Here is a 13,546-nt window from a genome sequence, read left to right as displayed (position 1 = left end):
AAATTCTCAAGGCGGCCTCTCTTTGTTGAGGTTTTAGAGAAAGGACAGTGTTTGACGATGACGTTCTCTTTCTGTGCTAGCAAAAGAAGAACACCGACCCCCCCCCCTTATAAGAAATAGAGAATCTTGCCCCCATGCCCTTCTGACCACCAAGCTGGAAAATTCTGGGTGGGACTTGGGGTGTCATGGGTTTGATGCCTGCTAAACAACGAGGCAAGCGACGACTTCTTTCTGCCCCGGCTCCGGAGAGCTGAGATCACTGAGTCGGAGGGGACTCCGCGCGCCTTCCACGCACGCGCCGATTCCCGTCACATCTAAGCTCGGGGCCGTGAATGCGTCCCCGGGCCAAGGTCGCCAAATGACCTCATCCCTTCTCCACCCCGCCGTCCACCCTGCCGGCTTCTCCGGCGGCTTTTCCACGCCCTTCCAGGAGCTTCAATGCGTTTTATTCAGCCCGAGGACCTCCCTGATAGACTCCAGTATGCATTTTAATTGCCTCCATCAACAATCTTTCTCCTCCCAGCCGTCAACCCGAACCTGGACGGTGGCTCCGGCGGCCACGCTCTCGGAAGGGGCAGGAAGCAGCTTCCCAGGGAATGGCGCGGCTCAGCAGGCAGCATTACACGCTCCTAAAGAGCGGTAAAGAGCCGGTCAGCTCCCGAGCACCCTCACCCCGCCCGCCCCTCCCCCGGCTCGCCCTGGGGGATTCAGGCCCGGTCCGCTGGCGCTCTGGAGGTCACCGCGACCTCCCAGCTCCCGCCAGGAGTCAGGGTGACGGCGCCTTTAAGCCCGAACCCCGAGGTACATCTCTCAAACTCATCTCGGTGCCCCAGCCCGCCCGGTCGGGGTCTCCGGGTGTTTCGGTCGCCGCCGCGTTGGTACCCTGGACAGCGCACGCGGGCCAGGCCGGCCGCCCGCACCTCCCGCCCGCGCTCCCCCGGGGCTGGCTGGCCCGCACGCCTCCCGCCTCCTCGCTCTGACTCCAGCTCGTGCGCACTGTCTGCTACGCACCCTCACGACTCAGCGCCCCTCCCGCTCCGCACCCCCCCGTTTCTTTCCCTCCGCCGCCCCCTCATCCATCCCTATTGGGCTCCCCCTCCTTGACAATCACGCTGCGCTCTGCTCTTTGCCGTCTCCTGGCTGGGAGCGAGGAGGATCGGGAGCGCTTCGCCGGTAACCTCCGTCAGCTCTCGGACCCCGGCACCCGTCTCGGGCTGCCACGCACCGTCGGCCGCGCGGCGCCCCCTCCCGCCCCCTGGCGCGCGCTCACGGCTGAGCCCACGGCAGCTCGCGGACACTTGACACTCGGCGGAGACCTGCTCCGGGCTCGCAGCGCCAATGGCATCTCCCGGCTCGGGCTTTTGGTCCTTCGGCTCTGAAGATGGCTCTGGGGTTCCTGAGAACCCCGGCACAGGTAGGAGACACCAGACGTGCATCGGGCGAGTTTTCGGATGGTTTAGGGGATTGGGGGAAGATGGAGATTTTTTCCCCCACCTGCAACAGGAAACTTCAGATGTTTCCTTTTGCGCTGGGGCAGGTCTTGATGGTCTAAAAGATACCCCCGCTCCTAGACTTTCATGCCCCTGGGGAAACGCCCAAGGGGACCCGGGATATTTTGTCGAAGTCTAGGAGAGTCATCCCATTTCCCCCCCCCCCCCAAAAAAAAAACAGCGGTGCCACCGCGATACCGAATTTCATGGGGTCTGTCTGGGACACAGCCACCATCTTAGCGACTGTCTGAACCCTGGAGAGGGACAGAGCGGCCAGGTTGAAAAGAAAAAATATGAGATTGGGGAGCAAATTCTAGGTCCGGAAGGAGAGTGAGCGAGGAAATGGACGGGCCGCGGTGCGGATGTCGAGGAAACTCGCCCAAATGAGGTAGGAAGTGGCTGGACAGGGGGATCTGGCTGACCCGAGCGATGCAAACGGGCTGCCGCTTGCGCTTCACCTTCGGGCACGCAGGGGCCCCACCGAAGGCTGCTCGGGGCCGCCGGGCTCCCGGCCTCCTTCCGCACCTGTCGGGCCCTTAGAACAAAACGTCGCGCGCTGGTGCGCGGTTCCCCGTCTGCCTCGCCTTCATCCCGCCTGTCTTTCCTTGCAGCGAGAGCCTGGTGTCAGGTGGCGCAGAAGTTCACGGGCGGCATCGGGAACAAGCTATGCGGTGAGTGCTGTGCTGGAGGGAGGCGAAGGTCGGCGTGCTCGGGGTTGCGGGCCCGGGGGTTGAGGGAGGGAGGGAGGGCAGGCGGCGGCGGGTGACCGAGGCCCGCGCTCCGTGTCCTTGGCCAGCCCTGATCTACGGAGACGCCGAGAAGCCGGCAGAGAGCGGCGGGAGCGAACCCCCGAGGACCACCGCGCGGAAGACCGCCTGCACCTGCGACCAGAAGCCCTGCAGCTGCCCCAAAGCCGACGTCAACTACGCGTTTTTGCACGCAACAGGTAAAAGAGCCTCGAGGGGCCCACTGCTCGGCCCGGGCCCTCGCTGCCAAACGGGATCGGGGGCTGCGAACCCCAACCGAAGCAGAGACGGCCCCTTGGAGAAGCTCCAGTCCCAAGCCAGAAACAGGCTGGCCTGATCCCAGCCGGGTGTCGCGAGTCCGACGCTTCCCCGGGCGCCGCGCTCCGTCCGCAGGTGGCAGGCCCGCCCGCCCGCCCGCCCGCCCCGCCGCCCTGGGTCGCGGCTCCTAGGCCCCCAGAGGAGAATGGCTCGACCCTTCTAGGTCTTTATCGCTGGAGTAATTTATAGATTTATAGCCGCTATTTCACTGGAGAACGATCGTTCACGTGAGATCTGTACGCGGCTTTACTCTCCTGCGTTTAACCCATCCCAAACATGCGCGCTCCCAGGCGCGCGCACATACAAACAACTCTCCCTCCCTCCCTCCCTCCCTCTCTCTCTCTCTCTCTCTCTCTCTCTCTCTCTCTCTCTCTCTCTCTCTCTCTCTCTCTCTCCCTCCCTCCCTCCCTCCCTCCCTCCCTCTCTCTCTCTCTCTCTCTCTCTCTCTCTCTCTCTCTCTCTCTCTCTCTCTCTCTCTCCCTCCCTCCCTCCCAACCTCCCTCCCTTCCTCCCTCCCTCCCCAAGATCCTAACATAGCATATTTTATTTGGTTTACCCAACAGCACTCCCCAAACAGCACTCCCCAAACCTGTCTTTATTCTATGATCATTTAAGATGATTCACTGAGAAATCATGTTCGGAATGAAGCTCTGTGATACAGACAAATAGAGGCATTTTTTCTTTATTTTTTTTTTTTAAGGAGGGGAGCAAACAAGCAAACAATAAATGATAGATGTAAACACCGGGAGTGTTTAGGCTGGGGCCCTGGGAAAATCGTTTAAACCCGAGGTTTAACTCTTTCGATTTTTGAGCCCCATCCTCCACTTAAAATGCTCTGTATTTCCAAAAGCTTTTTTCATTTTCTCTTTTTTCTTTCTTTTGTTTTTTGTTTCTAAACACAAAATCTCCCAGTTAACAGAGATGTTGAAGCATCAGTTCTTGTCTGGATATTTTCACAGTAAAATTAAAATGTGGCATTTTTATTCCATTTTAGACCTGCTGCCAGCCTGTGAAGGAGAAAGGCCCACTTTGGCATTTCTGCAAGATGTGATGGACATTTTGCTTCAGTATGTGGTGAAAAGTTTCGATAGATCAACCAAAGTGATTGATTTCCATTACCCTAATGAGCTTCTTCAAGAGTATAATTGGGAATTGGCAGACCAACCACAAAATTTGGAGGAAATTTTGATGCATTGCCAAACAACTCTAAAATATGCAATTAAAACAGGTATTGTATGATCTGAAATAAAGCTTTTTTTCTTTTACAATTTTATTTTTCATGAAATATTTTGCTTTCTGGCATTACTAATATTTTTAAGTACAGTTTTTTTTCAATTTGAAAAATGCCATTATTTCAATGATTAAATTCAAAGTAACTTTTACTATTCATGATAACATTTCTGAACTTAAACATATTGGAAACATTATCTAAATATAGTCAGATTTCATATTGCACATATTTAGCTTTGGCGATTAACCACTGATGTAGAGGCAACTGTTTGTCAGCAGAGGCCAGTAGAAGCAACCCAAAATGAAGAAAGAATGGGAATATGGGAATAACAGCTCAAAAAGCGTAAGCCAAACAAAAGCCCGAATACCAGTTGTAGGACTGGTAATTTCCTTGACATAGAGATGGTTAGAAGTTGGGCAAGTCATCCTATGTAATGATCAAACCAGCAAGATCACTGTCTTAAGTGATCTTAACTGTCTTAAAAATTAAAATCTGGATTTCAGATGATTTCAGTTAAGGGAAAAAGCATACACAAAGCAAAATGTAATAATAGCTTCACAACTCCCCCAGATTGACTACTCATCATGAATGACTTTAAAGCAAACACCAATACATTTGCTTTGTAGTCACCCTGTTTACAAGGTTAAGAAAAAGAAGTGGTGGAGTGGGGAGAGGCAAGAAATATCCAATCAAATATTCTTAGACACTAATTCCACAAAAACGTACTTGGTAGTCTGACTTTTTGTCTTCATGGTATTCTTTATGCCCTATCCATTTTATGGCCCCAAGTGGAACATTTGGGGGGGATACAGCCCAAGATTTATTTTTCAGCTCTTCATCATCCCAGGACTTGTTTGTACATCTTTCTTTCCTGCATTGTCTCTAACCATCTAGCTGCAAGGTGGCACACACTTCATTCAAGTCATAAAAATAAGTACAAATGAATTTCTGGGAGACATAGCTGGCAGGTCTATATTGATCTGTAGGTTTAAAAAGATTTGCTAGCAAATAAAAGGATAAAATACTACTTGAATAGTAATTGCTATAGCAATTTGATCTTTTTATATGCAAAATTTTTGTTGATGAATTATTAGTATCATTCAAGTGAACAATAAGCATTTTAAGAATTTTGCTATGGAACTTTTAGTTTGATTCACTTATTTTGCACAAACTTTATGTCAATAGAAAGGATATGAATGCCTAGACACATTCTAAGGAAATGAGTTCATTGAATTATTAGTAATACCTTTGTGAGCCTATAAACTTAGACCTAAATAGATGGGAAGAGGAATTTAATTTGGAGATTTTTTTCAAACTCAGTCTGTGGAGTGTGATTTTTGAAAGTTTATTAAAAAGCATTCTTATTTTATTTAAGAGAACTTACATAATGTTTATACTAAGCAATTGACTTTTTTTCTCCCAAATTTTCTTGTATCTGTAGCTGCAAAGATGAATAATTCTTTTTTATTTGACCCATTCCCCTAACCTAATATTTAAACACATTAGCAGTAAATTACTACCTATTATTTTTACTACCTATTATTTGGGTTTGGCTACCAAACCAAAAAAAAATAAATAAATCCATAAAGATGTACTATGTCTTTATCCTTAGAGCTAGTGGTGTCTAAAAGGCAATTTTAAAGACTTACCATAATGGGAATTTACATGTTAGTGAAAGTAAGGACTCTTTCTGTCAGTGTTCTGCTTGGGATCAGAAAAAGATGGGCTAATTTTGTTCTTAGACTTTTACCATAATGCTTAGGAAACCATTAGTCAAATGTAGCCCTGATGCATTTTATTGAAAGTTTAGTAGAAATTCGACTAAGTTGAATTTCTAAATAAGTCGTGTCAATATTAATAATAATATCGATATTATTCATAATGTTTTTAGTGTTCTATCTCCTCAGCCTCAGTGACACACTCTTGCATTCAAATAACAGCTGGCCCTTTTCTCTTTTTGATTGGCAAGTTTATAGTTTTTATGCTCAAACTTGTTCTTGACAACTATTTCGAGTCTGTGAGATATTTACTATCCCAGCATTTTAAGATTCCTGGAGAGATTGTTTTACCAAACCCATGTTTTCACTTGGTTTCTACCAAGAGTCCTTAACCTAATTTCCACTTTGGGCTACGAGCTCACAAAGGAGTGCGGTGCAGACAGAGAAACACTTTACAGTGAAATCCTCCACGCGTGGCTAGAATTACCTCTTTAAACAATGCTAAAATACCAAACTGGGAGAATGATAGAACTGAAACCATGAGCATTGCAAGAGTCATTCGATCTGGTGGCAGTGGTGGCTGGGAACAAAGGGGTTAATGGCATCTTAACGCTTTCAACCAAATCATCAGACAAAGGAATTGAAGGGCCAATCTGCCGGGTGGCCCTGGATGTCTGTGGCTAGCACCTAGAATACAGCTGGGACCAACTTTGGGCCCCTTTCCCCACTGACTGTGGGCTCCAGGTCTGAACTATCGGAATTGGTTGTTCTCGCAGAGTGAAACGCATCCTTCCTGGCTCTCTGGATAAGCGGTGGAGAGCATTCCAGGGGCTCAAAGGGCTCTAATCTCACGTCCCGAGTTTATCCTCTCTAGGGCTATCTAGGCAGGTTGCATAGAGCACCCGTGCCCAGCACTAGCGCTATGTTACCTCGTTACCTGACAGCAGCAACCGCAGTTGCAGCAGCTGGATTCGGGGAGCTGCCATCACAGGGGGCTTGTCTCCCAGGCGCATCCCTCATCTCCTTGCTCTCAGAGATGCTTTGAATTTGCAGGCAGCCTGTAGGGATCATGGGAAGAAGGCAAAAGACTCTAGTTCCTCTGCATACTTTTGCAGAAATCAAAAGGACGTATTGTTCTGATCTGTGAAATGACTTCCTTTTGTATTTTCACATTCAGAGTGGACAGAAATTTTGAGGCAAGAGAGATTCGGGTGAAATAATAGACCAAAGTATGAAAAAAAAAAAACGAACAAAAAGTGAAGGAGCCACACATTTCTAGAATCAGTCTTGTTTCTGCAAGTCCCTGCAGAGACCAGTCTGTATGCTTTCTCCTGAGCTCCAGGGCTCCCAACATGCCTGGGAATCCCTTTCAATTGTAAATAGAGGTTTTCACGTCATCATTCCCCTGGAGGTTAAATAGTCTGTGATAATAGACATCTTTGGGGGGCGAGGGGGGGCAGGGAGGGAGGATAATGCATATGGATGGTAGAGTAGATTAATTAAGAGCTTTGCTGATCCATTTTCATTCCCTCACTTTAAAAAAATGGTTACGGGGAAGAGAAATGAAGGGACATCAGGATGCGGAAGACAGCTATGATTTCAGCTGTGAGTGCTAATGAAATGGAGAGTCAATGAGGCAGAGAGTAGTGAAGGGTGGGCTCAGACGCCAGCAGCAGCAGCAGCAGCAGCAGGAGCAGCAGCAAAGGTTTTTTCACTTTTCATGTAAACTGACAGCAGTCAGCATTAGAGAGGGCTGGAAAAGAGCATAAAGATAGAAGGTACCACGCAAAGCCCCAGCAAGGGTAAGACAATGAGGGCGGATGCGAAGGAATGAGACCTTGCATAAATCCCAACAATTGTCCAATGTGCTTTTCCCAATTCCTCCTTTTCCTCCATGTCTCGTTCTCTAGCCACATGCCAGAGGCTGATAAGCAAACCCTCCAGTCCTGGAGATTAGCTCTATGTTGATTCCTGTGTCTGATTTCCCCACTGCTCTTCTTTATCTGGTTTTGCCCATGCTGTGGAGGAGAGACTATCTCATCACCAGGCTTCAGATTATCATGTCCCCAGGTGTCCAGTAAGGACCAGGGGTCTTTTTATCAGATGATAACACCTTAATTGTTCTTTTTCCCAAATTTCAGCTGCTTGGTAAATTACAGTTTTATAAATTACTTATGTGGGTCAAGACAAGGAATTGGAATTCTAATTTACAATCACAATTGGAGACATTTACAATCACATCTTAAATAATAGGCCTGGGGGCATTTAGATATGAAATCCTTTGGAGGGGTTTGGAGAAATCCAGAAGCTAATTAGATAAGCTTTGCTAATGGACTGGTCAGGTTATTGATTATATCTGCCTGTATTTTGTTGACAAGACAGCACTACTGTATTTTAAATCTCAACGATGAAGGAGCACTGCTATTTACACTCTAGTATTTTAACAGCAAATAATTGACAGAAATTAGATGTGCCCATGCCATGTTTAATATATCATCATCTTTTGAATACAGGGCAAGTCACTCAACTGTGTCCTCATTCCTCATTTTTGCCTTGTCTGTAGTAGCCATCAGTCATTTGTCACCATTATTAATAGGAATGTTGGAGTATCTGGAGGATGTCATGGTTTTGTCAGAGCAAGTTCAATAGAAAAGGATTTTTTTATATATGAGAAGTTGACTATCTTGGAATAACTTTGGATCGCTTGAGCTTGTTAGTTTGCAAATACATTGAAAGGATAATACATAGGAGAGAACACAGGAAATTTTTGAATCCAGATTGCAACTTTTATTTGGGATGTTTTACAGAGTGTGTAAAGGATTTTTCTAGATTGTGCTTTAAGAAATACTCAAAGCCCCAAGTAGTTGTGTTTGTTAGAAGAAATGCTCCATGTGTATGTCAGTGAGTACCTATGCATGTATGTTTGTCTGAATATGGATTTTCAATCCTTGAAGGGACTTTTCAGGTTCCTTAGTTAGGTAAATTATGTGTTTGAAAGGCACTGATTTTGGTTGAGTGTGATACTGATTCTGGTATTCCATTTTATTCAGGGCATCCCAGATATTTCAACCAACTCTCCACTGGCTTGGATATGGTTGGCTTAGCAGCAGACTGGCTGACATCCACAGCAAATACTAACATGTAAGTAGCTAAGTGTGTTTCTGTCTGATCTAATTATTAGTGAGATTTCATAGTCTTTACTTCTTATGTGAAAATCTTTTATTAAGTAGCAGCAAAATTGAGGCACGAAGTTCAGAAATACATGAGTGATCTGTCTTAGTGGAGTAAAAGCATGATGTCTTTCATATGATCAATGCTGTACAAATAACTTAAAATAAGGGCTTTTCTGGCTTTTAAAAGAGACATGTAGCCAGCTGTAGTTTTACTCTGCAGTGTTCTTTTTTCAATATAATAATTGATCCTTGTGAATTATGTCAATAATTACAGCTCTTGACTTTCAGGATATAGAAAAATGAACAAAACTTTCTGGCATTTATAACATTTGTGAATATGGGTTTGAAAAGGGAAATGGTTCTGTACATATTATGATACTGATTTTTGTTTTCCTTTGAGTTACAAACGTAAAATGTGGCCATTACTACGTTTCAGGTTCACCTATGAAATTGCTCCAGTATTTGTGCTTTTGGAATATGTCACGCTAAAGAAAATGAGAGAAATCATTGGCTGGCCAGGGGGCTCTGGCGATGGGATATTTTCTCCTGGTATATAATATTTCAATCTTTCTTTGTGTTTTTCTTCTGACATGCAATGCCTCGTGATGAGCTTAGGAAAGATTAAGAATCTAGCCTGTATTTCTCCTTAGGCTAAATTGATTCCCTGTTGATCACAAGAATGAGAATGCTGCGGCTCATATAGCCATTGACCAGACCTCCAAGCCAGCTATTCAGTGCTTAAATGTTGGTCAATCTTTGCAAAGAGCATAATCAGCTCAGTATATAGCACTGCTGGTACTTACCCAGTACTTGTATGGGACCTACCACAGGTTTTATGGATCATGCAGAACATAAGAATAAAGAATTCACTCTTAGGTGTTCTCCCCAGAGTTAGTGAAAAGTTGTCTTATCTATTAAAACAGAGAGAGTACAGCAGGTAAGGTGTTTGCCTTGCATGCAGCTGACCTGAATTCAATCCCTAGCACCACATATGATCCTCTGTGTCCCACCAGGAATGATCCCTGAGCACAGAGCCAGGAGTAAATCCTGAGAACTGCTCAGGGTGTGGCCCCCAAATTAAAAAAATACAAAAATAAAAATAGTCTGTTATGGAATACATAACAAGACAGTTGTTATACTTAATAAATCCCACATACCCTATTCCTTTCCAATAAAAGGCAGAGAAATTGATTTTAAGGACAGAACATCTGTCAAGATAATTTCTTAGACCTAAAAAGGTGATGATTTCTTCTAGAGGTTCCTCATTCCTTCTCACCTTTCTCATGCCAATCTTTCACACCCTGCTTCTTTTTTGTTTGTTTGTTCTTTTTTTAATCACCAGCCATTGCATTCTCAGGGCCATTAATTATACCTCTTACAGTCAAAGAGATTCGATTTGAATCAAAAGCTCTGCCCTTGAATGAGGCACTGTGTGAACTTAGTTATATACAGAGAAAAAATTAGTCAGGAAAGTAATGAGACAAGAGAATCAATGGCCCAGAGGAAAAGATCCTGGGGTAGAGCCCTTCACCTAAGGAGAAGTGGTGTCATCAGAACAGTACATTCTCCCCCTGGGTTCAGCACACAGGGACTCATTCAGACAGAGTGTCACACACTCACCATGTGTCAGACTTCAGAGTTCCTCATGACACATCCAAAGAAATAAGGGAAAGTGGAAAAGAAATGGTAACAGAAGACTGATGATGAACAGGTAGCAGCAACTTCAATGCCTGGGTTTAAATTGGGCAGGTTTTCCTGCCAGTTCAGGTCTACTCATTTATTTGATGTTTTAATGATAGAGCATAATTTTTCAGGTGCCGAAGGGAAATGTGTTAGTTAAATGGAAGGGAAAATTAGCCTCTTTCCTTTTGTCACTGAACACCAGCTGTGATGAATTTTAAGCTACCCTTAATTTGGTGGGGAACTTCGGATGTAGTTTCCTATCAGAAAAGTCAACCTCTCCTGAGGAAACTTTGTCATTATTGCCCAGAATTAATGCTTTGAATGTGCTTCACATGCATGAGGCACTAATGAGTTTAGAAATCAATAGTTTCTCTATTTTGATTCTTCTGCTTCTGTGGTTGGTTGTGTGATTGTGTTGTCCCCAACGCAGCTCCTGGACTCTCTATTGGTTTCCAGGAGTTGGGAGAAAACAGCTGTTCCTGTTGATCCTGAAAATTTGATAAAGGGGCTGGGGCCAGGCCTCATTTATCTAGCATTTTTTTATCAATCCACATGCCTCTGAAAATCTACAGTCAGCAAAGAGTCCTTTTGGTAGTTTGTAGTGCTAGGATGAGTCTTAGGAATTGCCTGACCTCCCTCACCAATGATAGGGAACGTTTCCCAAACCTAAGCTTGATCTTGTACTATAAAGACCCTTATACTGTCCTCACTCCAAGTATAGCATGCTCTACATGTCATACTGCAGTCTCATGTAGACACCATAAAGCTGAGAAGAGACAGAGGACAAAGCTTTTGCAACATGTTATTTAGCTCAATCTGCAGAGCATATTGAGGAGAGGTGAGTCTTAGCATCATTGCCTGCTCAAGGATGGCCTTCTCTGTAGATTCAGCCTGATTCTGAGCATAATGGAGCTTAAAGGAGCCAGGGCAGGGGAACTCATACAACTTAATGTTCCTGAGATGGGAAAGTCCCATGGTTATATCAGTGACTTGAACTCCAGTTCAATGGGTTTGCCTGATGCTAAACATATATATATGCTAAACATATATTTGCTAAACACATATAGCGTTCCCAGGATACATGCTTGGTGAAATGTCCAATGGGATTCTAGAAGAAATTTGGTGTGATGTCTCTTTGTCAGAACCAGAGAGAACTGGAATGTACTTTACTGCTGAAAGTCAGGAAGAGCTGAGGAGTGAAAAGGAGAGCTTGTCTTATCACAACCTTTTCTTACCCCACAGGACTTTCAGCATAATTCACCATCCGTTTTTGCATCTTTTTTCTGGAACATTCCTGGAAAATAAGAGTCTGCAGGTCTCAGGCAACTGCCTGTGTTATACAAAGCAATCTGCTCTGTCCAAAGGGCCAGAAACTCTGACCCTTTACACAGAGACTGAGATGCAAAATCAAGAGTGAGAGGAAAACTGGAAGATTCTTGATGATGAAATGAAATACACTTTCTTTGTGCATTCTCTCCCCACCCCCTCCTCTGGGAACAACTAGGGCAGTATTTACCAACTGGAAGCTACTTGGCTTCCCAGGGACCTTTGGCATTGTCCAGAAAAATGTGAAGTCATCACACCTGGGTTGAGACAAAGTACTATTGGTATCTAGTTCGTATGGCTACCCCACAATGCACAGGACAGCCCTCACCATGAGGAATTTCCCATCCTAAAATATCATTTAATGGCAAGACAGAGAAACCATGAGCTGATGTGAAAGTTTCTTTAAATTCTGGTCACCTGCCCAATAGCTTTCTCTTCTAGGCAGCCCTTGGTACAGGGTGCCTCCTCAGAGCAGTCCTGACCTGAATTCTGCTCATCCCATATCTCTGTGGTCCAGAATAGCTAAGAATTGCCCTCATTCTGACAGAGGACAGACAGAGCTAGGATCTGGGTGATCACGGCCCTGCCTGCTTACATCAGAGCCCCCAGCTTGGTCCAGAGAGTGAGCTTCCTCAGCCTCCAGGGAAAAGCTGAACCAAAACACTCCCATGATGGTATGACCTGAACATCCCTCTTTGGGTGGGGGAGAGCATCGAACCATCATGAGAACCAGATGTGAGAACCATCACACAGTCTCATGGGCTTCCAACATTCATGCCAGCTTGTTCATTTGCACTCACAGCAATCTGTCATTTTCCTGGATAGCCAAAACCTCACCTTCCCATCAGTGCTTGGGAGATCTCACTTCCCTTTGCTTGTCAAATGAGACCTGTGTAAGATACAGATCTCATCTCATCCTGAACCACTGGAGGACAACCCAGGAAAAGCAGTTCTGTATGAATTGGACATTCCCTTGTGTGTGTTTTCTCCTCCTTGTAAATAAGATCTTATCAATTTATTGCATTATTTTCGTTCTGTCTTTGAGGGGGAAGAACTGTTTGGGGATGAATTAACAAGCATGATGAGATATGTTGGGATACGTTCTTCTTTGTCATAAGAATTGTTGGCTAGCAGTCTGCATCATTCACAGGAACTGATTTGTCTCAATCTAAGTGCAAGGCATTGCATGAGCTAAAATGAAGAAAAATAAGTGTTCTCTGTGTGCATATAAGCTGGATTTCCACAGATCTAATGCAGAATAACCAGACTCTAAAGCTGGGAAGGAAGACAGCAGTCCCTGAACTTGTAAAAGACTTTTCAAAGGGCTCCCAGCATAAGTAGAATTCATTGCAATTCCCCTTAATTACAGAGATGGGACAGAGGGATAGCACCCATCCTATGGTTGGGTCCAGTGCTCCTCCTCTGGACCCTCTTAGCCAACACCTGAGTCTGGGGGCTCCATTCAAAGGATGGTTGATAAGGTTATCTCCTTTGTCCCAGGGGGACTCTAGGGCAGCAGGAATTAGGAATGTGATTTGCATGGAAGTGAAGTTGATGACTAGAAAAGGTAACTGTATCACTGTGTACTCCAGGTGGCGCCATATCTAACATGTACGCCATGCTCATCGCTCGCTTTAAGATGTTCCCAGAAGTCAAGGAGAAAGGAATGGCTGCAGTTCCCCGACTCATTGCCTTCACATCTGAGCATGTATGTCTTTCTGTTCTCTCCAACTTTTAAAATTATAGTCTGGAAAGCTTGAGTTGAAAAAAATGTATGATATTTGGGAATGCTTTATCTCCAGAAATTCTCTCTCCAGAGACAGTTTTGGGGATAAGAGGAGGGAAGAGAATGTCTGAGTAG

General features: G+C 45.2%; 1 protein-coding gene across 2 annotated transcripts in view; it reads left to right on the top strand.

Moving 5' to 3' along the window:
• Window positions 1-488: 488 nt before the first annotated feature.
• GAD2 (glutamate decarboxylase 2) overlaps window positions 489-13,546 on the top strand; it is a 71,454-nt gene continuing 58,396 nt past the window's right edge. Inside the window, exons 1-7 of one of the 2 annotated variants that reach the window (XM_004605361.2) lie at window positions 489-1,414; window positions 2,102-2,161; window positions 2,287-2,436; window positions 3,549-3,782; window positions 8,554-8,644; window positions 9,113-9,225; window positions 13,278-13,393. In XM_004605361.2, the coding sequence (XP_004605418.1) occupies window positions 1,339-1,414; window positions 2,102-2,161; window positions 2,287-2,436; window positions 3,549-3,782; window positions 8,554-8,644; window positions 9,113-9,225; window positions 13,278-13,393 (840 nt within the window). In that variant the 5' untranslated portion in view covers window positions 489-1,338. Of the gene's footprint in view, window positions 1,415-1,743; window positions 1,879-2,101; window positions 2,162-2,286; window positions 2,437-3,548; window positions 3,783-8,553; window positions 8,645-9,112; window positions 9,226-13,277; window positions 13,394-13,546 lie in introns of those variants that run through there. The other variant, XM_055146805.1, reaches the window with a different exon arrangement.

Source organism: Sorex araneus, chromosome 9 (assembly GCF_027595985.1).
Source record: "Sorex araneus isolate mSorAra2 chromosome 9, mSorAra2.pri, whole genome shotgun sequence".
NCBI classification, from domain to species: domain Eukaryota; kingdom Metazoa; phylum Chordata; class Mammalia; order Eulipotyphla; family Soricidae; genus Sorex; species Sorex araneus.
This window is presented reverse-complemented; position numbering and strand designations above follow the sequence as displayed.